The following is a 27,938-nucleotide window of genomic DNA, read 5'->3' on the forward strand; positions in this document are numbered from 1 at the left end:
GGAATGGATAATGTCCTCTTTGCTCAATGAGGAATAGTTTCGTAAGGTGAACTCATATAACTCTTCCAACTAAACGGCTATTATTAAACGAAAAAATTACCGTCCACAAGAAGTGAGGGCATTTATTAAAATAATTTTTAAAAAATGTCCTCACTAGTTTTTTCGGTACTGAAATTTATCAGTGGGCTTATAAGTGATTTGACAGGAGTCGATTTCATGTCGATTATTAGTATATACTCTATAACACTCAATAGGAGCATTACTGTGTTATCTGGTTGCTCCATATTATCGTTTTTGGAGCAGCGCCGAAATACAAGGACACTCGTCTGACGCACATATTCAACTGCTCTATATGGCACCAGCAACAAACTAAGATATTTAAAAAATATATGCTGCTTTGCATAAAAAATGTATGCACCCGTGAATGGTCTTTGAAAAGCTTGACATCGTTTCCATGCTACATTCCCCACCTTTGCTAATTACTTACCTTTATCAATCATGATATCATTAATAAGTACCGCTTGGTTACTTCTGCTATTTCAATTGCATCAATTTCAGTCCCATTTTTACCGTTCAGAACAAGCAGAAGAGTTAGTATAGACGCACCCTCTACTTCAAAATAGGGAAGACGTTTTAGCACGCAGGGGACGTTACGAACTATACATTGCCAGTTCCTTTACACTTCTCAGGGTTCCCTCACTATCTGTTGAGTCATACTACCTTTGATACAATAAAGTTGAAGATGTTGAATTGTAGCTAGCGGAATTGTGCAGCGCCAAGGTTTCAAAGTCAATCACACTTCCGACGAGACTAAGGTGGTGACGCTCGTTAATGCCCGGTCGGTCTCTACCCACTGCCACAAACAGATGTTACGCTTAGTACGGCGCACTTTGCGCTGGGCCTTGTACTTTATACGACCATGTAAACACCATGGGGATTGGTGTTTTTGACAGTCCGCTAACAGGGCCTATCATCAATTCGGAGTTTTCCTGCACACTTTACATCAAATGCGATTGGCCCCCGCCCTGCTACGTATAAAAATGATTTTCTTACTACTACTAGCAGTTATTCTGTCGCCATAGGACCTTGGGGATAGGAGCAAACTCTGATATCTCTTTTTTTGTTCCGTTTCGGGCATTTTCTTGTTCTTCGGAATAAAGCAAGAATCACTCTTTGAGTAACCTGGGTAGTAGCACCCCGGTTCTAGTAGTGCAAGCAGAAGCGATTACCCAGTCCGCGGTGGCAGTAGCGACGGCTGCTCGGAAGCCTCGTTCTGCAACCTCAAGTGAACGGATCCCCTGAAAGTCATCTTTTTTTAAACAGACCACAGACGCTCCGAGCGCGGCCAAAGCGCCACGAACACGTTCTTACTACTATAACTGTTGCTGCAACTATAAGGGTGAGAGCAGCTTTGATGAGCAACGTCCACGGCCATCCGTGTCAGACTCTGTCTCGCGCAGATTTCTGTCTCTTCCTCTCGTTTCAGAGAAATGGCGCCGAGGCGCTTTACTTTGGAGAAAGGCCGTAGTTTCGAGGAATGCAGTTTTAAAGAGAGGCAAAAGAGGCGGCAAGAAACGAAGGCCAAGCCTCGAAAGCCTGAAAGGCTATCGACGCACCAGGAACGAGCGCAGGGATGTACCGAAAGGAGGGGTAAACTTGAAATAGGCGAAGCATGTGCAAATTTAAGATGAAATGTATCTGTTCATGATCGAGAACTGAGTAGGAGAATGAGGACGTGCCAAGAACTACGGCATCTGAACTGTGGATGAAATTGGCGTTTTAGCGCAGTCATCTCTTGCTTCAAACACCACTGCATGAAAGAGTGAATACATCCCGATGTGTGCCGCGAAAGTTTTGCGTATATTGAATATGTGAGCAGCACTTAAACTACATGCAAAGTAATGTTATTGCTTAGCATAATCCGCCTGTTTTTAGCTCCCGCCAGCCAGCACACGTATACAGATCGGTTCGGATACTGTAAATTGTAATACTCTAGCATCATAGAAGCAAAGTGGCGACAGTTTTTGTTGTGCCTGTCATATCCTGTTCCCATAGAATATTTAGCCGAAAGAATATACTTTCGCCAAAATTTATGTATCCCTCTGGGACAGACATGCGCCAAGACTGCAAACTAGTTTGAATGGCATCCTATATGGCGAGGTCGGCGGGGTAAACCGGTCTCCCAGTTGCCCAGTCAGTTGACTACTAACACTAACAGGAACAACAACTCTGCTAAATATGTGTGTTCACTCGGCTAAACAGCCGAAGTGCTATGATTCTTTGACCTCAGCGACTATGGCCTGAACGCAGTATAGTGCTCTAAAGCTGGCTGAAAATCCATCTACTGTAATAGCCACATTAGCCTTGGCCAGTAACAAAGAGAAAGGTGGTAGCTATTCTTAGGGGGAGGCGTTGTTGTTGTTGTTGTTGTTCGAGAGAACTCTATGGGTGGGGTCGAGTGCTTGCTTTCCGGGTGCCATTGCGCGGTGGCCCTCTCGGCTTATTGGGGCAGCTGTATCTGGGGAATCGTGCAAATATGTGGTCTATATATACGAGCTGAAGGAAAGAAAGACTATCAGAGGTAGTCACGGGGCTATATGCAATGACTCCCGGGTGTATTTGGCTGCTTCTAACCGTTTTCGCACTTTTTTCCGTTGTCTCTTAAGCGCTCATTTTATTTCTACAGCTTGTGCAAGTGTGGTACCATATTCGTAAATCGTCCATGTTAGGTCTCGATCTGTTTTACGAATCGTGGATGCGTGTAGGCATTAAAGCACAGAAATTTATTGTACCACTATTTCACATTAATGAATAATTCTTCGCACATATGGTTAGTAATTTGTAGGTTCAAGTGCAGATATGGAGACGCATATCTCTGCTAGGATTACTAGCTTGCGCAAAGATACGCTGTGCACAGGAAAAAAAAGGATGAAAAAGGGAAGTGTTTCACGAGAGTATCGATTATAAATAACCAAAAATCCCCTAAGTATTAATCAGTTTCAGTCACAATAGCCGAACCCGTATTTATTACACATACTTAGTGTGAGGTCGAAAAAATGTTATTGGAGGTCGGCGTGGTTGAAATAAACTGCTTATATAGAATATGGGGTCTACACGTGTGAGTTTTTTTACGGTAAAAACCTCGAAGTAAACTGTTTATGAACCATACATGTATATATATATATATATATATATATATATTTATATATAGAATTAGTGGTTTTAGATCGATGTAGCTTTTGCGATTACTATTGTGCTTAACTGGCACCGTGGTGTCAGACTAAACAGAAGCCAATAATGCACTACGATCAATAACTTTTTATATTGTTAATCTGCAAATCAGACTCATCTAATCTCAGGCTATTGTTTTCGCATTTACTGTGACCTATGCCTTAAAAAAGAAGGAGTAAGTGCTAACTCAGATCGAAACTAAAAGGTACATATGTCCGCAGTCTACATAAAAGAATGAATCAGAATTTAGAAGGAAATTTGATTGAGATTATTGACCTTATATCGTCAAGCTGCTCCTAATATCTAGGAGGCTTTTTATAAAAAAAAAAAAAAAAAGCTCTGCATGGTACGCACTCAAATGAATGTCTCCAGTGTGTATGCTTTGTGCCTTTTTCTCAAGGCTTCAGGCCTAAACCTTTCTATGACCTATCTCGTACATTCTACATGTTGGCTTATAGATTTCTTAAGCAACCTGATAGCTATAGTTTGAAGGGTCCGCATCTTCTCGATTGAGTATGTTAGCCTATTTAATTTAGAAAGGCAAAAACACGACCCTTTGACAAAAATAAAATATTGTTCACGTCTCACAACGTATGTTCTAAAGGAACTCTGGCATCGGCTGTCCTTGTCAGCTGTTCAATACTGTGAATCAAATTTACCGCACCTATTGTAAGAACAGTGAAGGACATTCTGTACAAGCGGAAAGATGAGCGCTAGCAACGATAGAAAAGGTTAATGTTTACATAGGCGACATACCGTCTTAAGGCTCGTGGACAAGAAATGGCTGCAGAAGAGGCAAGGTGAAAACTTGCAGCCATCCTAGGCTGATTAGCGGGATCGATTCAATGCCAAGACTAGACAAACCAGGCCACTAAGTAATGGGAGAATGAAAAGGCCGCCAAAACAAAAAACGAGGAGGCAGACCACGGTGGAACTAGCTATATTAGATAGAACAGCGAGGGCATTGCCGACCATGCTAAAAAGCAAATTTGATTTGGCCTGTTCTCAGCCGCAGCGGCTGTACGGTTTCTGATGGTTTGAATGAACAGCCGCGCCAATAACGACGAAGCAAAAATTCTTAGTACCAGCTCAGTTACCTGCCTAGACTGTAAGCAGCGGCTGTTTTGCACTTGCAAGTGTTGCCGACGAGTGTGCATATCGCACGACGAGGGCTATCTGTCGATCCACGGCATTAAATTGGCGAAAGCTTCCATAATTAAGCAAGTTCTTTATTTTTTTTTGTGTCTTGTAGTAACGATAATAGTAAAGGTAGCTACTAAGGCTGGTCAAGCTTGTTAGCTTGATTTAGACCCGCAACAGTACAGGTCAGAATGAGAAGCGGATCACTGGCTTTTTTTTTTTTTTTTTTAAATTAAATCACGTTTTCTGTCTCATTTTTGTGATTGACACTTTCCGCGCATATGTTCGTGAACAAACCGACCTATAACAGATGTTCTAAAACTAAAAATGGCATAGCAAGAGCTATGACAAGAAAGTAAAATTAAGTAACAAGGGAGTCTTTGGTGTGTTGAAATCGAGTGTCTCATAGCTAGGGACGAAAGAGTGCCTCATATAGTAGAGTAGACATAGGAGATCTGTTCTGCTACCGAACACGAATTGGACTGAATGAAAAGTTATCTTGGCCCAACTCGATGATAGCACAGTCTCTTATATATATATATATAGGTAAGGTCTATTTTATATCTGTACAATACGGTATATGCTCAATACATGTGCACGTCGTGTGCACTAAGTAGCCGTTAATAACTTCATATATCGCTTTCCGCTTGGAGCATGTTATTTGATAATAAAAATAGCATTGGATAAAATAAATGAAAAAATACGTTTAACTTAGTAAAATATTTGCTTATGTGCAGACAACATATTAAACCCGTTTGACATATGGAATTTATATATCTATATAAAATCGCCGGGCCATCGTTCCACTATTAAGGTTGGTACTGAAGAAAAAATTGCGTGAATGTCCTTCTTTAGTTAGATATGGGCCTTCTTTATGCAATTAAAACTGGTACTATATATATAGATATATATCTATTAGTTAGAAGTACGTGCACAAATAAGAACGGATCCTGGTCGTAACTGGTTTAAATGAAAGTGTTTGCGTGCACGATTTTTCAAAAGCTCTTTAGCCTGCCCAACTCATACAAACCTTCTCTTTCTCATTCTCATTCTTGATACTACAGCAAATTACATACGTTCGCGTCAAACGTTTGCGCTGTTCCTAAGGATTGGCTATAGTAGTTTTTGCGAAAAACGTTTTGAGGTGTATTCAGCGTGAATGTGAAGTTGACGATTAGCGTAGACCTCGAATATACCTGAATTTATTTTCTGCTGCCTTGATTATCCTACACAAATTGCAGGTGGACGAGCTTTGTCTTATTCTATGATTCGAATAAATTTCTAAATTGCTTTTTTGTGGTGGATATGCCAGAGCTGTTTGCGCATCGTTAAAGGCGTCGCCAGCAACGACTTCGATGGTGACGTCCGCGAAAGCCTTGCCGACAAAACAGGACAACTTAAAAAAGCCGGTTGTCCCGGGAGTACAGGAGTAAAAAGGAGAGGCGGCGATTGAGACTAAGGATAAAGAAAAAATATATGGGCTACTACAAGGGGAGTGAAGAGAAATATTTTGTATATTTAGCCCCATGAACAACGGTTAGTGGCAATACGAATGACTTTGGACTTTTTTGTTGCGAGCCGAATAAGCTCCTGGCGCTGACGAGGACAGCGTAAGTCCGCAGGGAAAAGAAAGGTCCAAGAAGCGCAGATTCCGTGTTATGGCATTTTAAAAAAAGAAATATTAAGGGAAACGCATGCGATTCGGTTATTCCACAAAATCACCCCCTCGCCGTGTTGCTGCGAGCGACCGCCCTTTCCTTCTTTTCTCGGCCGGTGTCGTGCGTCATCATTGAGGACGCGCGCAGAACTTTCGTTCGTTGGTGCCCTGTTTTCTTGCGGCACTAAAATTTCCGGACACCATCAAAAGGAAGGTTCCCTTCAGGCAATCCTGACTCAGCCCTGTAGCTGGTCGGCTGCTTAAAATTGTCATAGGTTGCCCCTTTCCCGCCAACTGGCGCAGACGAAGTACAAAACACGGCGCATGTGCAAAGTCATGCACGCGCAGCCAGGCGTCAGCCTAAAAAACCTAGCCACCTTAGCGGAAAAGCACGCAGCGAATGTATGTAGCTTTCTTTGCATTGCTTGGCCCATTTTGGTACAGCCATCAGGACCATCAGATATTAAGGAAGACACTTTAGATTAGCAAATGGAGTACTGACAGTTGTGTCTCCATTTCGGCACGTGTGGCCGTACTTCGTCCTGTCTCAAGCCGATGATAACTTGCAAAATACAAACCATAGCAGAAACTGCTTAACGAAGAAGTGCATAAAATAGACCTCTATTGGGGAAAGGAGGGAGTCGTCGGAAGATGTTTATATAAAGGTTTTGCAGATAAGTTCACAGAGTACAGATACGTCATATTGTAGTGGCTGATCAGAGGGATTGCGCCGATTCCAGTTTTTCAACACTTTTAGATGTTTCAGTGTCTAATCTTCGCAATTTAGTCTACTGATCCGGCTCGTATCAGAACTATTATTCGCGTAGCAAACAAATAAATACAGGATAAATTACTCATCAGGAATCTTCGCCGGACGACTAGAACAATGTATTCCTGTAATACTATGTCGCACTGTGAAGAGACGGTCTACAAATGTGTGTACGGCTGATCCGGGACGAGCACGTCTCATTCGTCATGCCTCCTCGTTTACTGTTGCTGCTGTTTCTCATGCATGAGATGCAAACTGTTCGCTTAGTCGTACGGCTATCGTCTAAGCTCCGTTGCCTTCCTCGGCAGCTACCGCGCCGGAAGTAGCAAAAGACTCGCCTTGGCTTCGGTACATCGCCTCTAGCATTAGATAAATGCGAATATGTATAATCGTCCGGTGTGAAAGGGATGGGTCGCAACATGAAACAATTGCAGATGCCATAAACTACGGCCAATCGCAGTCATATAACTAATTATATGAGTCACCGGGTGGCAATGTTTCTGTTTATTCGCGCTAGACCTTGGCGACGACGACGACGACAACGGTGAGAAGAAAGATAGCTTCCTCATGATGATACAAATTGTTTCGTTTATTAATGCGGAAGATTTACACAGAGGAACGACATGGATGAAAATGACGATCATTGAGCTATTTCAAAGTTTTACTTTATTAGCATTGACCTTATTACTAATCGTGTAATTACAGTATTACTGTTACAGCCATTGTTGTTATAACAGAAGGTGCGAGCACTACTTGGCATAGCTTCAGAAGGCCGCATTTACTGGGCGTAAATCTTTATTTCATTTGTCACTGTCTTATGCAGAGAGACGATGCAGGTAATATACGTTCTGTTGCGGCGCAGTAAGACGTTAGGTCTTGAAGATTGAAGACTGCGATGGTCTCTGCAAAAGGCTGCAAGACAGCTTCAGCAAAGACCGCAATGTCGAATATGATTCCTATCAGTAACGTAGCACCTCATTCATGATAAGTGAACTCGCTCATCGAGTGTGATATAATAACGTTGTTGAATCCTTCCAGTCGGATATGCAAATTACGGCAATTTGTTATACCCCGCAAAACGGTAATATCTTGACAACTAGCCTGAAAAACGTATATATCTATCGAATGGTAGATTCTGCTCATCGCTAGAGTCATTCGAATAGATATGATGCTATACTAGCGTATCGTAAGATACGTAATGCTCACCTGTCAGCTGGCGTTTAAGGACCCGTTTATCATACTACTTCGAGAAATAGTCACGCTTCTTATGTGTTTTTTGAAATCTGAAGCTAGGGAGCGTACGAAACAGATCATTGAGTGAGACCAAGAAACACTGACACTTTGACGATTGGCAACGACTCAGAAACTCATAAAGAGTGTAGATTATCATCCAGAACGGATTCTATGGATTTTATCACATAGACGTATATTTCAATACCGCTACGGCATCTATGGGGGCATTAAACTGTGATTAAGGCGACTCTATATTGGCATGCGGTCTCGGAGTATTTCTTGAGAGATATGGTTCCCTCAACGCTTTGCTGCGGACTTTCGATTCAAAGCAAGGGTCTTTCTAGACGAGCGGGTCCCCGCTGCTGTATCTCGAAAAGAGTATGTTCCCATTATTCCATAGGGCGTCTGCCACTGCCTTCTGGGGGGCCTATCGACACACTTTTCGGGTTTTGTTCCCGCTTTTTATTTTGCACCTTTTCCGAGAGCTCCGAAGAATCCACTACTTTCCAGGTCGATCGAAGCATAATGCTGTGCAGGTTCGTTATACTATCTACTCATACCTATTTAATGGAACCTTAGGCTATCCCACGTTTCCTGCGCTAAATTCGTGCTCGCGTCAGACAGTGCGCAAGCTGGACGCAACTGTTCGGAAACGCACGCTCGATGTAACTCAGCTCCATAGTAAGCGTCCTGTCCCACTTTCCCGTGTGTGGTACATTAACCGTGGTATGTTTGTTTCTGCCGCTAAGCACAGAATGATCACAAGTCATCAGGCCAACAGACAAACCAACAATGCAAGCTATCAGTTGCGCTTGGTTGCACTATGAGTGTAGTGATCCTCTCACAGTAGAGACCACCCCTTCAGTCCGGATTCAGTTACCGGAAAATGGCACATTCGCTGCCCAACTGGCCCCAGTACTAAGTTACAGCCTAACGACACGTGCCACCTCACTGGGTTGGCCCTTATCTCAGATTCACCTCGACTGCTATCAACTCGAAGTCGACCTATTAATCTAAATGCGCGTGTTATATAATGACATGCCGGAGTGATGCAGCTCGCGCGTAGTTCTAGCAGTCTCCCTGTCTTTCTTCCGTTGTATATATATCTGTCCATTAAGTCATATCGTGTATGCATATTAGCGGGTCAAAGGTGCTGTGGCTTCCCTTCCTCGATGGCTATTTGTAGAACTCGAGTGGAATCGGCAGCGGGCAACAGTAATACAGATCGCGGGTCCAATATAGTTCCCATGATCTCTGTCGACCTGAACGATCGAAAAATCCTACAGCCTACGTTGTCTCTATGTATTGGCCAGAACTCGTTAGCTGGCTTCTCCGCATTATGTCGTCCTCACTGACTGCTCGCGTCGCTGCTGCTAACGACATGTGTTTGCGTTAGGGTAAATGCGTCACGTCGGATCAGTTGCCGACCTACCTCCAATAGTAGCTAAATAGTAACAGAATGGTACTGGTGAGAGATCGAGAGTCTGCTATCACCACTCGAATGGCAGTTATAATATTTGTCGAATCAACGGCAAATTAGCAAATCGATCTGGCCTGTTAGTACGTGGAAATCTTGGCCTTGCCTACCTGACACGGCCTTTCCTGCTTGTAGCTAGCTAGCTAGCATAGCGATTGACCAAGTTTTTGAATTTATTATGAGATAATGTGACTGTATGAACGATCCAGTTGGCCAACAAACGTGTCTTCGTGTTACGATTTTGGTCCCTCATTGATATTCGGTAATATATTAACTGGGCAAGCGAGCAGAAGTAAAGATTCCCTATAATGATCGAACGAGGCAAAATTATTGTTGGCACACAGAAACGCATGAGTTGGTAAAATTTACGATATATACGCTTGAGCTCAGATGTTATTGTTAGGCGAACGATGTTTAGGATACACTTTTCGGATTTTAGATTTAAAAATTTCTACGGAGAACTTAACTTAACACAGTGATTCGTGACGAAGTTGGTCACCTGCTGAATATAGTGCGCCCTTAATAAGCATTCTAAGAAAGTTGGTTATCTATTTGCTATAGGTTACGATTTATATCTTTTAAAGAAACGAGCCGTCTACCTATTGGCGGTATCATAGTGTCTTGACTGGTCCCACGACCGGGAACGATCATCTGCAGTGTAGCGTGCATGGCGGCAATATTTGACTCTTCTCAAGATAAGTCCATTCTTGGAAGAGGAGAATAACCAAGACAACCTAACACAACCGTTCGCCGCTGTAATACTATCATCCTATAAGCCCATGTTATCATAGTACCTGGTCGAGTTGACGCACAGCATCTGAACCGACGACCTTGACCCCTTGTTTTGGATCGTGATGGTACTAACCCAGTCTTGTTCCTGTCGCTGCTGCATTAACCACGTTACCGCTCTATTTGGCTTTTGTTACCCTTCTCTACTAGGACAATATGCAAATAGAAATTCGCTAAATGTCTCGTATGCCTCCATCTGTTCGGAGAATGTCCTAAATGATCCCTTTATAGCTTCCGATTTAAGCTATGTTCAGACGATGCACTGTACCGTGCAATTTAATTCAGTTACTTGCTTTACTCGAAACGATGCTTTTCTGATTGAAAGCGCAACACATACTGCATGTGCACGTCAAACATTGTTGTGCCAGTAAGACTGAGAAATAACACTTGAAAAATATGAAAATGTAAGCAAGTGCAGTTAGGTGTTGAAGGGTTTCATCCTTATTGTAATCCCTACTTGGTTCTGCAGAACATTCGGAGCATGACTTTGACCATGATTCTTCTGCTTCTTGTTGTCTAGTAGCTGCTATTGCGATAGCTCGCGTAACATACTCATTCGAACAGTCAGAATATACCATTGTTTAGCCCTCCCTTTTGCTTTCTTTGTTTTCGTTCGTTCGATGTGGATAAACAGATGAAACGTATGAAATATAATAGAAATTAACTGCACCCTACAGGATCAGCGCTCTGCCACATAGTTGTTCGCTGAGAGGGCAATAACAAATTGCGGGACAATACTGTATACGTTTCCAATGCGTCACAGCGTTGCGGACGTACGCATGCGTTCCGCACGTGGGCCCCCAAAGATACTCGCGTATCCTTCCTTAGCCGGAGTTTGTGTATACTGTCAGATGATGAATTCTTATTCTGCAAACGGATGCCTCCGTGAAAATGCCACTTATAATCCCTTACTCTTCACTTAGTAGCAGACTAACCGGTGGATTCACACATAGTATTGCCTGGCGCATTATTAGCAGAAGTGAAGACTAAGACTAGGACGAGACTGAGATGCCAGAGAGGTTTACTTCTGAGGAGCACTTCTCTAAGTGCATATACACTCGAACCATTTCTTGTATTTAAAGAAGGCAAGGAACTTCTCATTTAAGGTTTTGTGGTCAAAAGTTCTAACGAAACTCTAGTTCAGAGCTCTGCCGTAAGCAATATTGCGGCCCCATGATTTCAGATAACAGTTGCAGAATTTTCAGCGTCGAAAAGTAACGCTACATTTAAATTTTAAAAATAGTTACATCGTTTGCGCCATAGCAAAGTAAAACCATGTTATCGTAAAGGGTAGTTTCAATATGCTGTGGAGATATTCCCGTGCAAACGTTCAGAACGCGAAGTTCTTAACATCCTGCCTCGAACTTCACAGCTACGCTTTGTGGCTCTCGACAGGTGACGACGGATCTTTGCGGAGACAGGTCGCTGCTTCCGACCTGCTGCGTCAAGTACAGCCGCTATTGTTTAAATAAATTATAAAGGTCAAATACTAAACAACGTAAATATATATACTATTTTCTTTTATTGAAATACAATAATATAAAACAAGTGTCTGTTATCGACCCGATCACAGTAAGAAATAAACAACTAAGCTTATGTGCTTTTTCTTTGTTAAATGTATATATTTCGTAATAAGGAAAGCTGCAACTTGTTTGTTTTTTTGTTACAGTTTGGACACTTAGGTGTGTATTCGGTGTCAAAGTATTTCCTCGGTGTGACCGCCTCTTGTCCCAGTTTGCAGCGTACCCAAATGAAACTTGGCAATTAAATCACTTTTAGCCGCTAGCGTAACTACCTATAAAGGATTTAGAACGTCGGCCATTTTGCGTTCGGCTGAAGTAATGCAGAAAAAGTTTATGGGGATTAACCGAAAAATGCTTTTCAACATGTGTGAATGGGACATGTCATTGCTATTATTCGCTCGAAGAGGAACATGGGTGACGGCGGTCAGCTCAGCAGTACAGCGTAATAAATCTACGATTAAGGTTAGTAATAGGTCGAACCCGCGCGTAGAACCGGTCAAACAGCACGATCATGGCAACAGGCCGAAATAGACGAAGAATATAAAAAATAACACAGATGTGTGGTGGAGTGTAGAAAATCAATCGAACCGATGGCTTTGGGTGGGTCAAGGCTGAAGTCCACTGTTAAGTATTAACGAATAACGAATGATGACCCATAACAAGATCGGTCCAAAAACGGCGGTCATTCAACTATGAATTGTTATCCTCACTTGTTATCGTGGTAAAACGTTGAAGCAAGGGCCACACAGAGTCCGATAACCGAAAGGGAATACAACGCAGTAGGAGTACGATCGCTCGAGAGGAAAGGCCTGGGAAGCACGGCCTTAAGCTCTGGCCTTAAGACGACTTGGTGGCCATGTGAAAATTCCTATATGGCTAAGATAAAATGAAATTGCTCACACTAATTCGAAGGTGAAAATTATATTATTGTATATGAAATTAAATAGGGATGATATATTATAATCTAATAACAAAGTTTTTTCATCAACGGACAGGATATGTGAAGATAACCCGATTTCATAGATCCCTTCGCTTCTTTTATGACAGGAAAACGTATAGTTTTAGCGCCAGGTCTTCCACTGGCTAAGGTCAACAAAACGGTATTGGCTGCGATTTACGAAGCTCTGGTAACGTATAAGTATTGAAACTCTAGTTTACGTAACCGTCCCGTTCGATGAGAAGACGTTTGTTGAAACGATTTGTTTTTAGCACAGCTACTCTACTACGAAAACTAACGGTGCTTATTTGCATAACGGACCTAAAAGCGACGGAGTTGAATAGACCAAACAATAATAATCGTTTCTGCCTTCCGGGAACAAGCGAAAAAATGGTCCTACACCTAGCGACGTACCGGATATTAGCTGGGATGGTGGGACTGCTGTCGTGGGTCATCGCTAAAGCAGATAACTATAGTAATTATCTAATGACGGCATTACACTGCTGCGGTGTTTGACCGGCCAAGGGCAGGCCGTATAGTCAGATCAGCTTAGAGCGACTTCAGCTATGCATAAAGGCTGGTACACGGAAAACAAATAGGGAAGGCAAGATGGATTATTGGCTAAATTTCTATATACGTTATTGAATTTGATCTTGGTCATATTTTTTGTCGTCCGAACCCGAGTTGAAGCGATAATTAATGCTGCACTAATATTCGCGATGGCCTAACGTCAAATATGTGTTAACACATTTGATGTGTATAATGGGTAGATACGTCAACCCTTACCGCAGCAGGCATCATATGCCCCAGTATTAGACTTATGTAAATCACCTATTACTGCTAGCTTAGCTCGGTCTTATTACCTGAGAACGCTGTATTCAAGAGCCAGCTATACGTGGCTAGGAAGAAAAATAGGCCGTTCCTTCGCGCCACCTCGGAAATTAAGTAACAATTTAATAATTTCGTAATCCCCGATCATATCACAGTAACGGTCCAGCTGGTAACTAAAATTACATCTTTAGTGGTGCGTGTATTTTGCATGACACTTATGTATCGAACGAATGACCCTTTTGACTATGTATGTTTGATATAGGAGCGTTTACTTTTTCGTTATTTTTGTATCCTTCAGAACCGTTGCGTTCGATGCGTGAAGTTGAAAGGTTGTGGCTTTTTATGATTATCATTACGGTCATGGTCGGATGTGTAAACCTTGCCGACTATTTCAACCCCACTAACGACCTGACCCAATATCCGCACGGTTCTCATAGTCCATCTGGTTTCATTAATACGACACGTGATTAAGGTTACAAACAGTAATTTTGCCAAAACATACGAGCGGCTCGTCTGGGTGAGGACAGTAGAGTTGCTGAATTTTACATTGTAAACATGTAATTACCTTTCTCCATTATTCTCTTTAAAGATGACGCTCGAGGAGTTGAAATCGACAGCCAAAGACATGAGCATGGCTCAACAGAGAAGTAGCAGATGCAAAAATTGAAAGCAATTTAAAAACCTGTTTTTTTTGCCCACTGAAGGGTGAAACTATGTTCGTTGGAAAAATGATTCAGAACTGATAAAGTATTTCGATGTGAAAATTTAGAGTTGAATGAATTGCAGACGGAGAGCAACTGCGGGCACCAGACTACCGGATATACAAGAAAGCTTCCATAGTAGAAGAGGCTTGTGACGGGGCTATGACTGGATTTTGGGTAAAATGAGGTTTTAACGACAGACTAATGTGATGCGCAGGAAACCTACTGTGCGGATGGTGCTAAAGTAAACTTTGGCGGCGTACGTTTTCCATCCAGTGCACTAATAGGTTATTTAAACAATACAATTATTATAGAAGAATACGAAATAATAAGATTACTGCAACATAAAAGGAACATAGAATCACTTTCATTATAAGAAGGCTATAGATTAAGTGGAATGTGTCCAAAGACTAGAACGGGTAAATAGGATAATTGCACGAAGGTAACGGAGTGACAGATTAACTAAATTAGGAAAGCTGAAAAAGGATACTGGGTCTTACGTTACAGCCTAGGTAGGCAATCAAATTCGTCAATATTAGGGTAAGTAGATTGATGGAATATAGCTCTAACGGAGCATGTATATCTATATATACGAAAGGAAGAATTGTGCTACTGCAAGTAACTAATGGACTGCGTTAGGTTTAGTGTAGCATCTGATTAGCTATATCAGTTTACGGATATCTGTTAAGTTTAGCTACAATAAAAGATTCTATAATTGTTTACTATATTTTAATGGCATATGCATGGAAAACGTTGATGACTGTAGGACAATTTCATATAACGTAGAGGATATATTCTAATTGAAGATGAATAAATAACAGTGACTGTCGATCCTTATTAAACTGTGAATTCACGGACACCAGTCAGTTCATGGGATAAATAGATGAGAACGACAACAATCGTAATGAAGATACAGTAGCGTAGCTTAGACACGTGACCAATCTATAGTAACGTGTCTCTGGTACACCAGTGTAGTGCCACCTAAATTTGGCGTATTCTTATGTCTAGACTTTGCAACAATTCACAAGAAAGCAGGAAGCTTTCAGACTTATAATTTGACCTCAACAATACAGCAGGTCCTTGCAACTGGGATTTTTTCCAAGATTGACAGTGAATTTTTGCGCAGTCCAGTTTCTCTAGCAGTTCACTGATTTCAGATTCCTAATCGGGCAGAAGTACGAAAATCTGACAAAGACAAAGACAAGTAGATTGCAGAGGTGAGCCACTGCTAAAAAATTAAAATTTCCGTTGGAGCTCCATCCATCGGATTGTTACATGTTAACAGTAACAATGAAACGGCAAAAATGAAGTTAACCTTGCACGTGGCAGGCATCTCTCCGGGGATCTCAAACGAAGACCTCTGACGTGGGTTTTTGATCAAGGGAAATGGTAGTCAATCTATGTCTTCAATCTATCATAGCTTCCTCTAAACTTTTAGCTCAAGGAACTCTATATTTTTAGCGGCTGCGTCATTAGAACCGGCGATAGAGACCTGCTTATATAGTTGCTTCGTAGGGTGGGCGTCAGTTCGAATGCTTGCCGGTCTTTCGTATACTTGTTTCTAACCCATTTAAGAGCAAGCGCTGTACGAGCGTTACATAGAGGCCAGTGCTCGAAGTCGTAATTAAACTTTGGTGTATCCACAGTCACGTCTCATGTCACGTCTGAAATGAGGAATCCTTGTACCATCTATCCATTTGCTCGGATCTAATGTGTTCTCCGTCTTGTACAAATGATAAGCAGTAGTGGAAATAGCGATAAGTTGATGAGCTACCCGTTCTGTCCCAGTAGTGATGATTTATTCGATCAATCTACATGCTCAGCATTTTTTTGTAGCAGGGCTGTGCACAAATTCCCGCTCTTGATTTCCCGCTCGCTTTTGCGTTTCCCTAGCTTTTCTGTATGGTACAATTAACTTATTTGGTTCGATGATAGCCATTATGCAGACGGGTAGCATGTAGGTAGCCTAATATTGATGTCGACCAACGATTCACCGCTATTCGTCGTAACAGCTGCGAAAAACAATCAGGCCTACACCGCCATCGGTTCGATGTGTCCATCTGGATGTTAGTCTGAAAGGGAATAAGCTTAGGAGCCCGTACGCGTACTTACGTTCGAAATATCTAATAGATATATGGGCAGACATTCAAATTTATTCGATTTGATTGCCTCGTTACCGTCACTGCAGCCAGGAACACGTCAGGGAGTACAATAGGATAATGATAGCGTGACGACATGGTTCGCACACGTCAAAACGGAGCCAACTCATTTATTTGTAAAATCGCGCCGCTTCCGTCCCTATCGCCTGTTCTGTCTCTATAGTGAACCAGTGCCGGTCGTTATATGAAGTAGCCAATGGATGATTATGTGTTGACGAAGGGGGGTGGTTCTTAAAGGGGACGGCGACGGAAAAAAGATCGTAGCGTGTAGCGTTGGGTTTCAGCGTCTTCACAGTATTGATACGAAGGAATCCGTCACACGAGTCTTCCGAACATTTACTCTGTATGAGGAAACAAATGCGAAAGAGCCAAGGAACGAGTCATTCTTTAACAGTAAAATCAACGTTAGCGAGCAAACAAAAGAAAAATGGCGCCGCGAACTGGAGACAATTGTTCATTGAAGGTTATTGAAGGTTAGCGCTTTATGCGTGCGCGATCCCGCCACAGCCATCGAAACAGAGACTCTGGTGATGTTTGCCGCATAAAAAAACAATCCGAGAATACTACGTCTACCTTGGCAAGTACTTTCGCTCCGTTTCCCAGTATCCTCCATGAACAATTAAATTTGCTCAATTTAATTTAGTAAGTTCTACTCTCGAAGGCCATTCGCCGAAAACGAGGTCGTGCTTCTCCCTTACTAACAGACACGCATACACACTGGCGCAATTCCTCTTTCACATTACCTCTGTCCTCACCGCGAATGTAGGAAACTAAAAACCTTTCTTTTTTTGTACCGCCAGCATTCGACGTTTAGCCAAAGCAAGTATTATTCACAGTTGGTCCTTTCGGAGATGACGGCTACATTTTACGTGTTCGCAATGCTATATGCGTACATCTAGTCACGCACCAACGATCTGCTCAAAAGGCAGAGCGAGGGTAAGGTGCAGCCAGTAAGAGGTTTTAGTATATTGAAATCTAGCAGGACCAAGCCTCACCAGTATATAAGAAACTGATGTGCGTTGTATAACATTGACGATCGATGTGCAATTTTATCGTAAAAGCAATTTGTCCTTTGCTACCTCTGGCGTTTTTTATAACGCCATGGAAGTTCTGGAATTCTTGGGTAGGTAAGTTCCTGCTTAACAAGTTTGAAAGAATTTTTGATGAGTTTGTTTACTTGTTATTTTTGATGAAATTTTCAGGCAGCGAATACGAAATTTTCTCACTTAGTAATCGAGCGCTGCTCTAGCTTAGTCAAATCCGCAAGTAAGAAAGCAGATAAAGGCTGCCGTTTGGTGTTGCCTTTGGGATATTAAAATTATATAATAAGCGTGTTATGTAATAGTAAGTAGAGATAAGGCCATCCAAGTGCATTTGAGATCCATTCTGTAGTAGCAGAAATTAGTGGCTCATCAATCCCCACTAATTGATCTTTTACCGAGGTAAAACGAGATGAACAGCGTGACCTTGAATGACCCCTATGAAAAATGTCTGGTTCATGACGCTCTCTCCTTTAACTACTACTCTAAAATACTCCAGCTTCTTGCCTCCAAATAAAATACCGATATAGACCCGACGCGATTCTGCTGACAACCATTGTGCGGACCATAGTTACTGAGTGGCAAACAATCTCGTGACGCGTAGTCGCCTAGTAGAAAAAATGTCTCTTTTAGCTCACTTCAGTCTTAAAGCGATTATTTGGCATTTAACTAAATAGTCTTCATCAGCCGTACGCTCTGTAGCTATCTTTAAAAATAATAAGAGCAACTGAGTGTCGATTGCTGGCTGTTGTAGTTCGCCCCTCAGTTTTAGCCATTATTATTAGTATTAAAGTATCGCTACGATTACGATGTGAGACATAATCATATCGGCTCCTAGCAACAATCAAGAGTTTTTTGTCGATAGCGTTCGGCGTAATTAAAAAAAACCTTTCCTTTCTCCTTTGCTTCCCCTCTACCATTCCTTTTGGCCACCCTTTGAATTGGATCAAAAGGATCGTTTGTGTGGCCTCATTGGCACTTCAACATCTTCAACGCTACCCTCCCCCTCACCCCCTCCAACTAGAACCGTCCAGGAAGTGCGGATCTCCCTCAGAACCGCTCGCTGCTGCTTTCGTCATTGTCGGAGTTCGGCGGCTTAACAACGAAACGAGCAAAAAGAAAAGCTGTTATCATTACTACTGCTACTAATATATTGGTATGATATGAACAAGATAGCATACGATTTGCAGGCAAGCTACATTACCTGCAGGAATTCGTATGATAACCAGGAAGCAACAGATGTCGTGAGTCGAACGAAATCTAGGCGGAAAGGAGGTCTCCCGCTGGAAGGGACACGACGCACTGTAAAAGGCAGCTTGCTTCTAGGTGGTGGACTACGAAAACTGACTTAACCGGCTTGATAAACTCATAGCAGTTCTCTTGTTTTCTCTCAAATTTAAAATAAAAATCGCTAAGTGGTGAATGTTCTCTTGGATACGATAGACCCTGATCTGTCAGCATCTGCAGTGCAAATGGTAAACGACCCTGTAGCCGGCGGACCTATAGAAATGCTTTCACTGCGTGTGGAATAAACGAATGTATAAAGCTGTATAGATATTTCCTATAAATAGTTGATAAGTCGCGTTCGTTATGCTATCCTTCGGGCCGGTTGTAAAGTCACTTTTCTATCGAGCACTATTTCAGCTCAATAATACAGCCTCTCATGAGACAGGGTCGATGAAAAAGTAATTGTGTTAGTAGACGCAACAGAAAGCTATCGTAAGGTGGCGGAACAGAGAAGAAAGGTGCATAAAAAGCTGCACTTCTGTGAGTCCTTTTTTTCGGCTTTGAAAACTATAGCGACCGCCATTAACTCCGAAGACGCTTTGGTTTTTCGGCAGTGCAACTGTGCCCACGCTCAAATGACGCTCTTCGTCCTTTCCGTATTGGCGTCCGTCGTGCCTACCACATTTACTGCTTGCATAAGGGAACCAAATTTTTGTCAAAAGTTGCTAGCATCAACGGAAGAACCCAACCTGACTAGTCGTCAATGTCCATGGAAAAGAGCTCACGTTATTAGAAATTTCATCTGCGTACAGGCTTTCGATCGGACTGGCAACCTTGTTCAATCAAAATCAGAAGTAGGCTTGTTTACGTATACTAGCTCGCGCTTGTTTAATATTGGCTGATTTAGAAAGAAATTAAGAGAAGAGGGAGGATGCAAGGCCTTAAGGAACAGAAACAAATCATTATACAAGACTCAGAGTGTGCGTATATAAATACATTCTATGCGGTCGCTATCGTAGAATTTTAAATGTATTCTAGTATGCGTTTTATTGTTCCTGAGATCGACATGGTAGTGTTTGTGTCCGTTTGGGGATGTGTGGTTAATTAGGTCGACGCTGAACAGGTATACTGCTAGCTTGGAGAGCTAGACCGTTAGGCCTGAGTTGCTGCATTAGGCAATAATAATAGCTAAATCTTCTGTAAAGGTTAGGAGCATTGGGGCACTTGTGAAACAATATGGCATGCAGCACTTATACCACTATTATTATAATCAAAGGTAAATTATAGTCAGGTAATCATTAAAACAAATGAAAGACCTTAGTGACGTTCCGACGTCGTTTAAACAATTGCCAAACGACACATAGACACAGAACGCTCTGCGATATTCCTGTTGACGGTCTTATACCGCGGACGATAGCGATGATACCCAGCGAAAGGCTGGACGGTGCTTCAATCGAGAAAGAGAGAGCACAGAATCATTCATAAAGCGATGTTTATTCGCTAATTTATCGAACGGAAGCAATTAATTGAGGTCATATAGACACTGAGCCATGTCTAAGAGCCGAGGCGTTTTGTGGATGTAAAAGAAGTACGAGCACGTTCGTTTAGTCAAGAATACGAGTTTCAATTCACCGCTGGTTAGCTGCTTAAAACTAGAGACCATGGACCTGCGCGGGATTTCCGTTCGCGTTGGTCCTCTGATGGTTTGTCCAACACGCGCCAATCACGTTCCTTCCGGCTGATCGGCCGGTTAAACTCTCTGTAGATGAATACCACGCGACAAACCAACATATCTATATCAGCGCTGCCGTTCTTCGGGGCCCACAGCGACAAATATTTCACCGTATTAAATAAAGGTTGTTCGCAGAAATACATTGATATATACGCGGAAATACGCTCGGTTGAGCATGATCTCCAGCTAATATTTACATTACCACTTTCAAATGCCTAGGTATTCCTCCCTATGCAGTTCCGAGCGCCAACTCTGCGTCGCCGACTCTCGTTTTGTTACCAAACAGCGTTCGAAGGGTCCGAATGTTGTCATTGTTGCCTGTAAAATGGCAGGCTTTTCATCGTTATCTCTGTTGATCTCAATTTGACAAGGTCTTAAGTAGTTATTGCAGTGTTTACGATAAGAGATTAAATCGGCATCCGGCCGCAAGACGACTTTACACCGGTGGCATTGGTAGCAATTTCATTGCTATTGCTAAGAAGAGGCGCGTTTACCCGGGCTGAATACTAAAACTGTCCGTACTTGGGTGCCATATTTTTAGCAAGAAAATGTTGGCTATGAATGTCACACTGACGCCATCACAGCAGACGAAATTTTAGTGGTGGTTAAGTGATAATGTACCCATCCACCGGATAAAGTAAACACTAGGAAATTGGTCAATTTCTCTCTGAAGGTTAACCACTCAGCGTGATGCTTAAATGCGCCGATCCAGGACGTCAACATGATAACATTAATTTTCTAGTTCAAGTAGGATTAATATGCGATAGAATGATGATAGAAGAGTTGATTCGCCAGTAATTTAATTATTATTTAATTAATTAACACTAACTAATTTGTACAGTAATTCAACAGGTATACACCCAGTAGCAAATCTACGTGGCCTATTCTAGGTAATGGCAGTCAATCCACGTAAATGCTTCTAGATTTTGCTTTTTCCTGGTTGGATGTATTTCTGGCGCTGCGCTCCTCTATCTCGTTTTGTCATAGTTGTCGAGCAACTGCGCCATTAGCAACGTCAGAGATCGATTTAAACGAGCAGTCCTCAAGACGTGAGCGTACATTGCCCCTAGTCGTACATATACGGCCAGACCGGCAAATTACATATCGCTATTGGAAATCAACAGCGAAAGTGTTTTCAAACGTCTGTACTTTAAGATAAGCGCTTACATACGTACAAGTGCTTATTTCGTTAGTAGAGTACTTTGAGACATAATAAATCGGGCGCAACATAGACGTTTCCTTTAAACTACAATAGACTGCTGTGTTGTTAAAGCTTGTTATCGTTCATGTCCAAAGGAGGATGATCGGAAAAAGCTTAAACGTTTTTTTTTTTTTATTTTTCTATAACGGTAGGTGTGACACGCCGGCGACTGTAGTAGCATCACGATACGAGCATATCAGCTAGAAATGGGGCTAATCGCAAAGGCCCATTCCCGCCGCTCCGAGAATCCTGTAAGTGTTGACGAATAGGACGTCAACGTTTCATGAAATACACTCGCTTTCTGTTCGTCCACTGACGTTTCTTACTAAGCGGCTAGTCTTTGTATGACTAGCAGAATTTAACGTTTCGGTAATTATTTTGTGTTAGCGTTCAGTACACATGATTGCGAACTCTCATTTCTAAACCAGTAGAAACTGGTAGGCGGGTGGATTGACATCCGCGAGGCTATCAGCTGCTGTTACTGCCTTGAAACTTGGGAGGCAGTGCAAAATGCCATTAGCTCATCTACTACATCGAAACACTGATTTCGTGCCTAAATCTACAATTCAGGGAACTGGCTTCGCTTTGACAGCTACTTACATTAGCACGGGTAAGTCGTAGCCTTCGTTTCTATCGTCTGATTAACAACGACGAACGAACCATTAAGAATGCTTCCGAACATCAGGCGCATCCTGCATCGCAGATCCCAGACACATGTAGCCAGCCAATATTGCTATCGCCGTTTGACTGTTAACGATCACATCTGAAAACGTTGCTGATGAGAGAGTACGCCTCTGGTAAACTTGTTGTAAAGGTGAATATGTATTGACATATTAACACGATACGTATGAATACTACGAGTATAGTAATCTAGCCACATTATGCCTGAACTCCAGGATCATATGACCATCAGCAACTCGGTAGAGTTCGCCTGAAGTATATATAGTTCTACATGCAAAGAAGTCCCGAGACTGCGACTCAAGGGACGCTGCGATCGGCAGACGCTAATGGTGGAGAATTGCTAAACTCGATTTCAGCGTACGGCAGCGAGCTCGAACGGCTGGTTGACCCAGGGAAAGTGAATTTTTGTTTAGCTTAACGATCCGGCCTGCGCCAGCAGCAATAGCTCAACTCAAACAGTTTTTATGGGTTCAAGCGACTGTTGTCCGATCTCATTTGCATCGATCGTTTAGCAGGAAACTTGCTAGACAGAAATGCAATGTGCATATAGGATACGCGAGACTATTGGTTCAACTGCCAAAAATGGCTAAAAATACAGAAATACGTTAGTACATCTTCTTGCTTGCATCCAGCGTTAGTATAGCTTGAACGCAGTCAAGAGCAACGACTCGTAAAAGCTGTTTGTACCACTTGCCTGTGCTCTATATCCACATACGTACTCTGCCATTTTCAATAATATAGTCGCCCAAGTCAAAAACACCCTTATAACTGGATTCATCGAGAGCTGCCGCAACAAATCTTGTTTTTACTTTAGAAAACAATTCGCTCAAATTGTGGAGTTTGCTACCAAACAAAGTCCACAATCGAATCAGACCAGTATCACCGTCACGACCCAGCTCATAGCACGAAACGACATGAAGAATTTATTATTGTAGTCAGCTGACGATCGTTCGGGCTAAGATCACTGAAAGGGCTTCTGATTGTGTTTTCCTCTGCCCATCAAATGGGCCTTAATGCTTTCATATATTAAAGACGGTACCCGCGCTGTCAACTATCAGCCTACAGGCAATCCGCGTATCGCGCCTTCGTAAAATATGCATGTCTGAAGAAACGGGTCCAGGAATGGGGCATATGTTTAGATAGGAGGGAACGCCGATACGAGTTTCGGGGTGTTCCTTCAGCCCATTCAAGCAAGTCAACTTACTTTAAGCATGTTGAAAAGTATCTTCAAGATTTGTTATCGATAAACCTAAAAAAATAAACGGTTCCGATGGCTTCATGATGGTTTCAGTTGAGAAAAATTCAGTTGAGCTAAATTCAGTGGCTTGTATATTGATAGCTTATAAATTTTTTAACAAAACGTTTCTGTTTACTGTTATTCTGAAAGATAGGACACACTATCTTCTACACCTTCTGTGATGTAATCAAATTGCGGTAGCTTCAATGTGCTTTCTACACGTAAAAACCCTGGGTCTTATTTAAAATGTCGTTGTTTCAATCAGAGATGTATGATCGGATACAATAACATAAGCGTTCAGATGGTATTCTCTAGGATCTGACCTGACGGCAGGTTCTAACAATCGACAGTATGCACGGGATGGAATAACACGTGCCTAAGTACCAAAATGAATGATTCCAACGAGAGAAGCTAATTAATTTAATGTTTTTATTAGCATCTAAATCGACTTACTTCAGTCACGTAATTTCCGTGTTTTTTTAATAGCTGTTTCTATGAGCTGTGCAATTTTCGAAACGTACCGAGTCCTCGATATCCGTTGTAGTAAACCCAGTCATGCATAATTATTCCGCTTAAATGATCCAATAAGCTTATGAGATGCGTTCGCTTACTATGAACAAACCTAGTTACCTGACTACTAATTTCTGCGATACTGAGGTGGCTTGAATCGTGATAGCATACAATCTCGGAGTCCACTAATTCCGCAACTTAAACCTGAGCCTGGTTGACTGCTCTGTTCAGACTCAAAATCAGCTGAGTACAGCGAGCCGGTATAACGTTTTTCGGTATTTACGTTGTCTTTTATAGTGATAGCTAGTTTACCGTAGGTTAGAATGGAGGACTAACATAATTTGGCTGCTTTTGTCGATGAGACAAGCCTGAATCCATGCTAAATTAAATCAACCTATTTTATCACGGATAGCGAGTCCAACTGATAGAATAAACTAAGATCGTTTCTGTTACGGCAAGAAGGCTTTTCTGGCCGTTCATTCCACTACAGGGTTGGCCTACTAGTCATTACCTGTTCCAAAGCCACACGCTTCGGGGAACTTTGATTCGTTTACGGTATTGTCAGTCACCATGCGACAGCGACTTTAGCTAGCCACTTATTTAACAACTGGTGACATCTACGCTTAGAGCGTGCGAGCCGCCAAAAGTTGATACAGACCAAAGGAGGTGAAGGCTGAAAGGTTAGCATAACAGCACCGTTAAAACTGGGCCCCTGAGCAGCTTCGCAGAACGTTTTACCTACTAACCAATCAAATTGCCAATAACCCCCTCTTTTCATTTGGTTAATTAGGGATTTTTTGTACGTGAAACATCCATTCCTAGGAGATAAGGGCGTGGAACTCCGCAACACTAGCACAGTTTACATTGTTGTAACAACGGGAATATAACGAAGTAAATGGTTTAATAGTTACTAGTAAAACTCTACTGCCTGTGGATAATACCTACGCTACGCTTTATTAGTTAGTAAATCTTTATTCTAAAATATTCGTGTCGTTTATACGACAAAATCATAAGCGGTAGTTTATATTAACGAAAATAGAACATAGTCGTAACAAATAGAACCTTTAGGTTCTATCGTTTGTCGAGTGAAACAACAACGAGTGCACTTCAATAGCGAGAACTTTTTCATTTTAATAAAAGTAATAGATGCACGCTGTTTTTGTGGGAAAGATCGTCATTTTTCGACTGCTACTTCTTCTGAGAGCTGGATGACAACGGAGATGGCCGAGTTCTTGCCTCCGATTGTCCGTCGATGCTTTGTGCTCGCGCTGGCTGGAACAGTGGTAGTTTGCCCTGCAGCCTTCATCGGTTGTGTGTCCTTTAGCGAGAAAAAAGACAAAGTAAGGCAAAAGCCAAACATGTCAAAGAAACGCCAAATGAATATATGGGAAGGATATGCACGTGGAGGGAAAAAGAACAATGAACATTTAGCTTTCGGTAATTCTTTTCAATGTTCTGCATCCTTTGCATTTGTTTTGCAACAGACGATAAAGAAAGGAATTGGTAAATAGGGAAACAGGAGTCATGAGAAAGGTACCCACGACTAGAAGGGAAGGACCGATGAGATCTGGACGATGTCCGCGGCGTGTGGAGAACTGGCTTATTGCTGTCTTGTTGTATTATCGCGGTCCGATACCTTAGGCCCGCCTTTATGCTCCTATCCATTTTAGAAAAATGACAGCGATCAGTAGGTCTGCAAGTTTCCGAGTGACTTCTCTTCTTCAAAATAAGCAACTGGTCTCCCCTACGTACTGCTGTACTCGTCTACAGGTACCATGCACGATTAGATTCGCACAAATATATGGAAGATATGTGGTGAACACATATTATATTGCACGTACATGTACGCACATCCACAACGCATGCGAAAAGTCACCCAGAATTAGCTTATATATTCTATATTCTTGTTTAAAGCCGCTGACCATACTTGTTATCAATCTAGCTAGCTAAGTACGACCTATGGGCTAGGGTTAGATTGGGTCCGAGCAATGAATGAAGGTAGGAGTCACTCATGTTTCCCGGCAATCGTTAGTGATGTCAGTAGTATAGGAAAAACTGTACCAGCTGTCGTTTTTTTCTATTTGTCGGCTTCATTTGTCCGTACTAGTGCAATAGCATTTGTTAGTGATGAAGATAGAATTCATTCTTTCATACAAGTAGTTGAGGTGACAGCCGGGTCATAACGGTAGATACTGTACAAAGAAGTCGGTAAAAACGGTGAACAGATGGTGTGAAAGGATTGAGTACACCTTGAGGCATGTAAGAGTTTGTTAAAGGAAATAAAAACAGGCGCGGGAAAGCAATGATTGCACATTATTCTTTGTCTTTATAAAGACGCCGACGACCCAGCGGTACCAAGTAAAAAAAAAAAAACAAGCGTACTAGGTTCGCATGCAAAGTTAAGATTGCTCGACGCTTGGGGCTTCGGCGGATTTACTGTTACGGCTCAGCGAGCCTAAAATCTTCTCGCTCTCCCTTTTTTTACGTTGCTATCTCCTACGGAAGGCAATACTTGCATGAAGCTCTTCGCATGGTCCTTTTGCCTCTGGCCGCTGGTCTTTTTTTTTACGTTTTTTGTTCATATCGTGCCTTCTTCTGTCCTTTCGCCCAAAAAGGTACAAGAAATACGGCGCCAAAAACTGCAGCAGACGGACAGTTAACGAACTACTGACTGAATTAACCATGGTTATATAATTCCATAATCCTAATAATAATTCCACCATAATCTTGATAATTATGATTTAGCAGTGCACGTTACTGAAGGCTAATGTAAAAACAAGGACTGATGAGACAGGTTATAAGATAAATCAAAAACAGGTTAAGTTGACTCTATTTGTTTCGTTTTTGCCGAAAGAAAAGGGGGAGCAAAACCCAAGTAATTACGTCCGTTAGAGCGAGAGTTGTTGCATGTTTGCAAGACAAAGAAATGTTAAAATGTATAAATTCAAGTTATGGATGGTTTTGCTATTTAACTGGCGTCGTGCGGGAAAAAAAAGTGATTTATTAAAAAAACGTGACGTATAACGAATACAAATTGCCAGGGTTCAGACCTGTGCCGACTGTTGCAGAAATCAGGACAAAAAGAGTAACGAAATATGGGGTAGCATTGTTGTATGGCTGAACATTATATCTTTACAAACATGATTGAATGGTTTCGCCATATATTGTTAACTATTGGCTGTATGGCATATAGGAGTAGACCAAGCCACATACTTTTATGATATATATCATATTAGATTTTTGTAGTCAGAATTGTACGTGATAAAAAGCTTCTTTGCTTCTGCGCAAGCCAGTATGTAGCAGACATGCGTATGTAAACCCCAAATCCGCATTATTTCATCACAACAAACTACTTGTCGCAATTCCCTAACCTATTAAGTACCTAGCTGCAAACCTGCCGAGTGTCTGGACAAATCATGTAAGCCTCAATGTGCGATACATACACACATATGTTAAGAGTTGAGGTGTCGCATCAAACTTATTAGGGCATAGTTTAGAAGCATCGTAATTAACTCAATTTAGATGTAACCTAACCCTCCGTCTTTCGTTAACAGCTGCCCCCGTTTGTTTTATTCGTCGACAGAGCATTTGGGCATCGATAACCTATTGTTGCACAGTTTCCGTAAAGGTGTCGAAAAAAACTCTAAAGCCAACGTTGTACATATACAACATTATACTTATAACACCTACCTTCCATCATAAGTAAGTTATCCTCTGTTGTCGCTCGTTGTTTTTGCCGCGCATCACCGTATATTTTCTGTTGTCTCGTTGCCATCTTAGCGCTACTATTTCCGTTGTGGTGCTGTTGCCGTGGTTAGTTTGCACGTTCGTGAGTATCGTTTCCCTCCCACCAGCGCTTCTCT

At 42.0% G+C, this 27,938-nt stretch overlaps 1 protein-coding gene and 1 long non-coding RNA gene across 3 annotated transcripts in view; one reads left to right on the forward strand and one right to left on the reverse strand.

Annotated features, from left to right (window-relative positions):
- Positions 1–27,938, forward strand: part of alpha-Catr (alpha-catenin related) — a 101,243-nt gene that overhangs the window by 12,275 nt on the left and 61,030 nt on the right. The window contains exon 2 of one of the 2 annotated variants that reach the window (XM_086969578.1): positions 11,966–12,281. The exons of the other annotated variant lie outside the window; for it this stretch is intronic. Coding sequence (XP_086825704.1) covers positions 12,138–12,281 — 144 coding nt within the window. The 5' untranslated portion in view covers positions 11,966–12,137. The remainder of the gene's footprint in view (positions 1–11,965; positions 12,282–27,938) is intronic. 2 annotated transcript variants of the gene reach the window in all.
- LOC111263137 (uncharacterized) lies at positions 25,187–27,926 on the reverse strand. Its single transcript, XR_002682053.2, has 3 exons — positions 27,766–27,926; positions 25,617–25,732; positions 25,187–25,393 (listed from the first exon to the last, which is right to left on the reverse strand). It is a non-coding gene; the product is annotated as an uncharacterized LOC111263137 (long non-coding RNA).

Source organism: Varroa jacobsoni, unplaced genomic scaffold, assembly GCF_002532875.2.
Source record: "Varroa jacobsoni isolate VJ856 unplaced genomic scaffold, vjacob_1.0 scaffold_75, whole genome shotgun sequence".
Taxonomy (NCBI): Eukaryota; Metazoa; Arthropoda; class Arachnida; order Mesostigmata; family Varroidae; genus Varroa; species Varroa jacobsoni.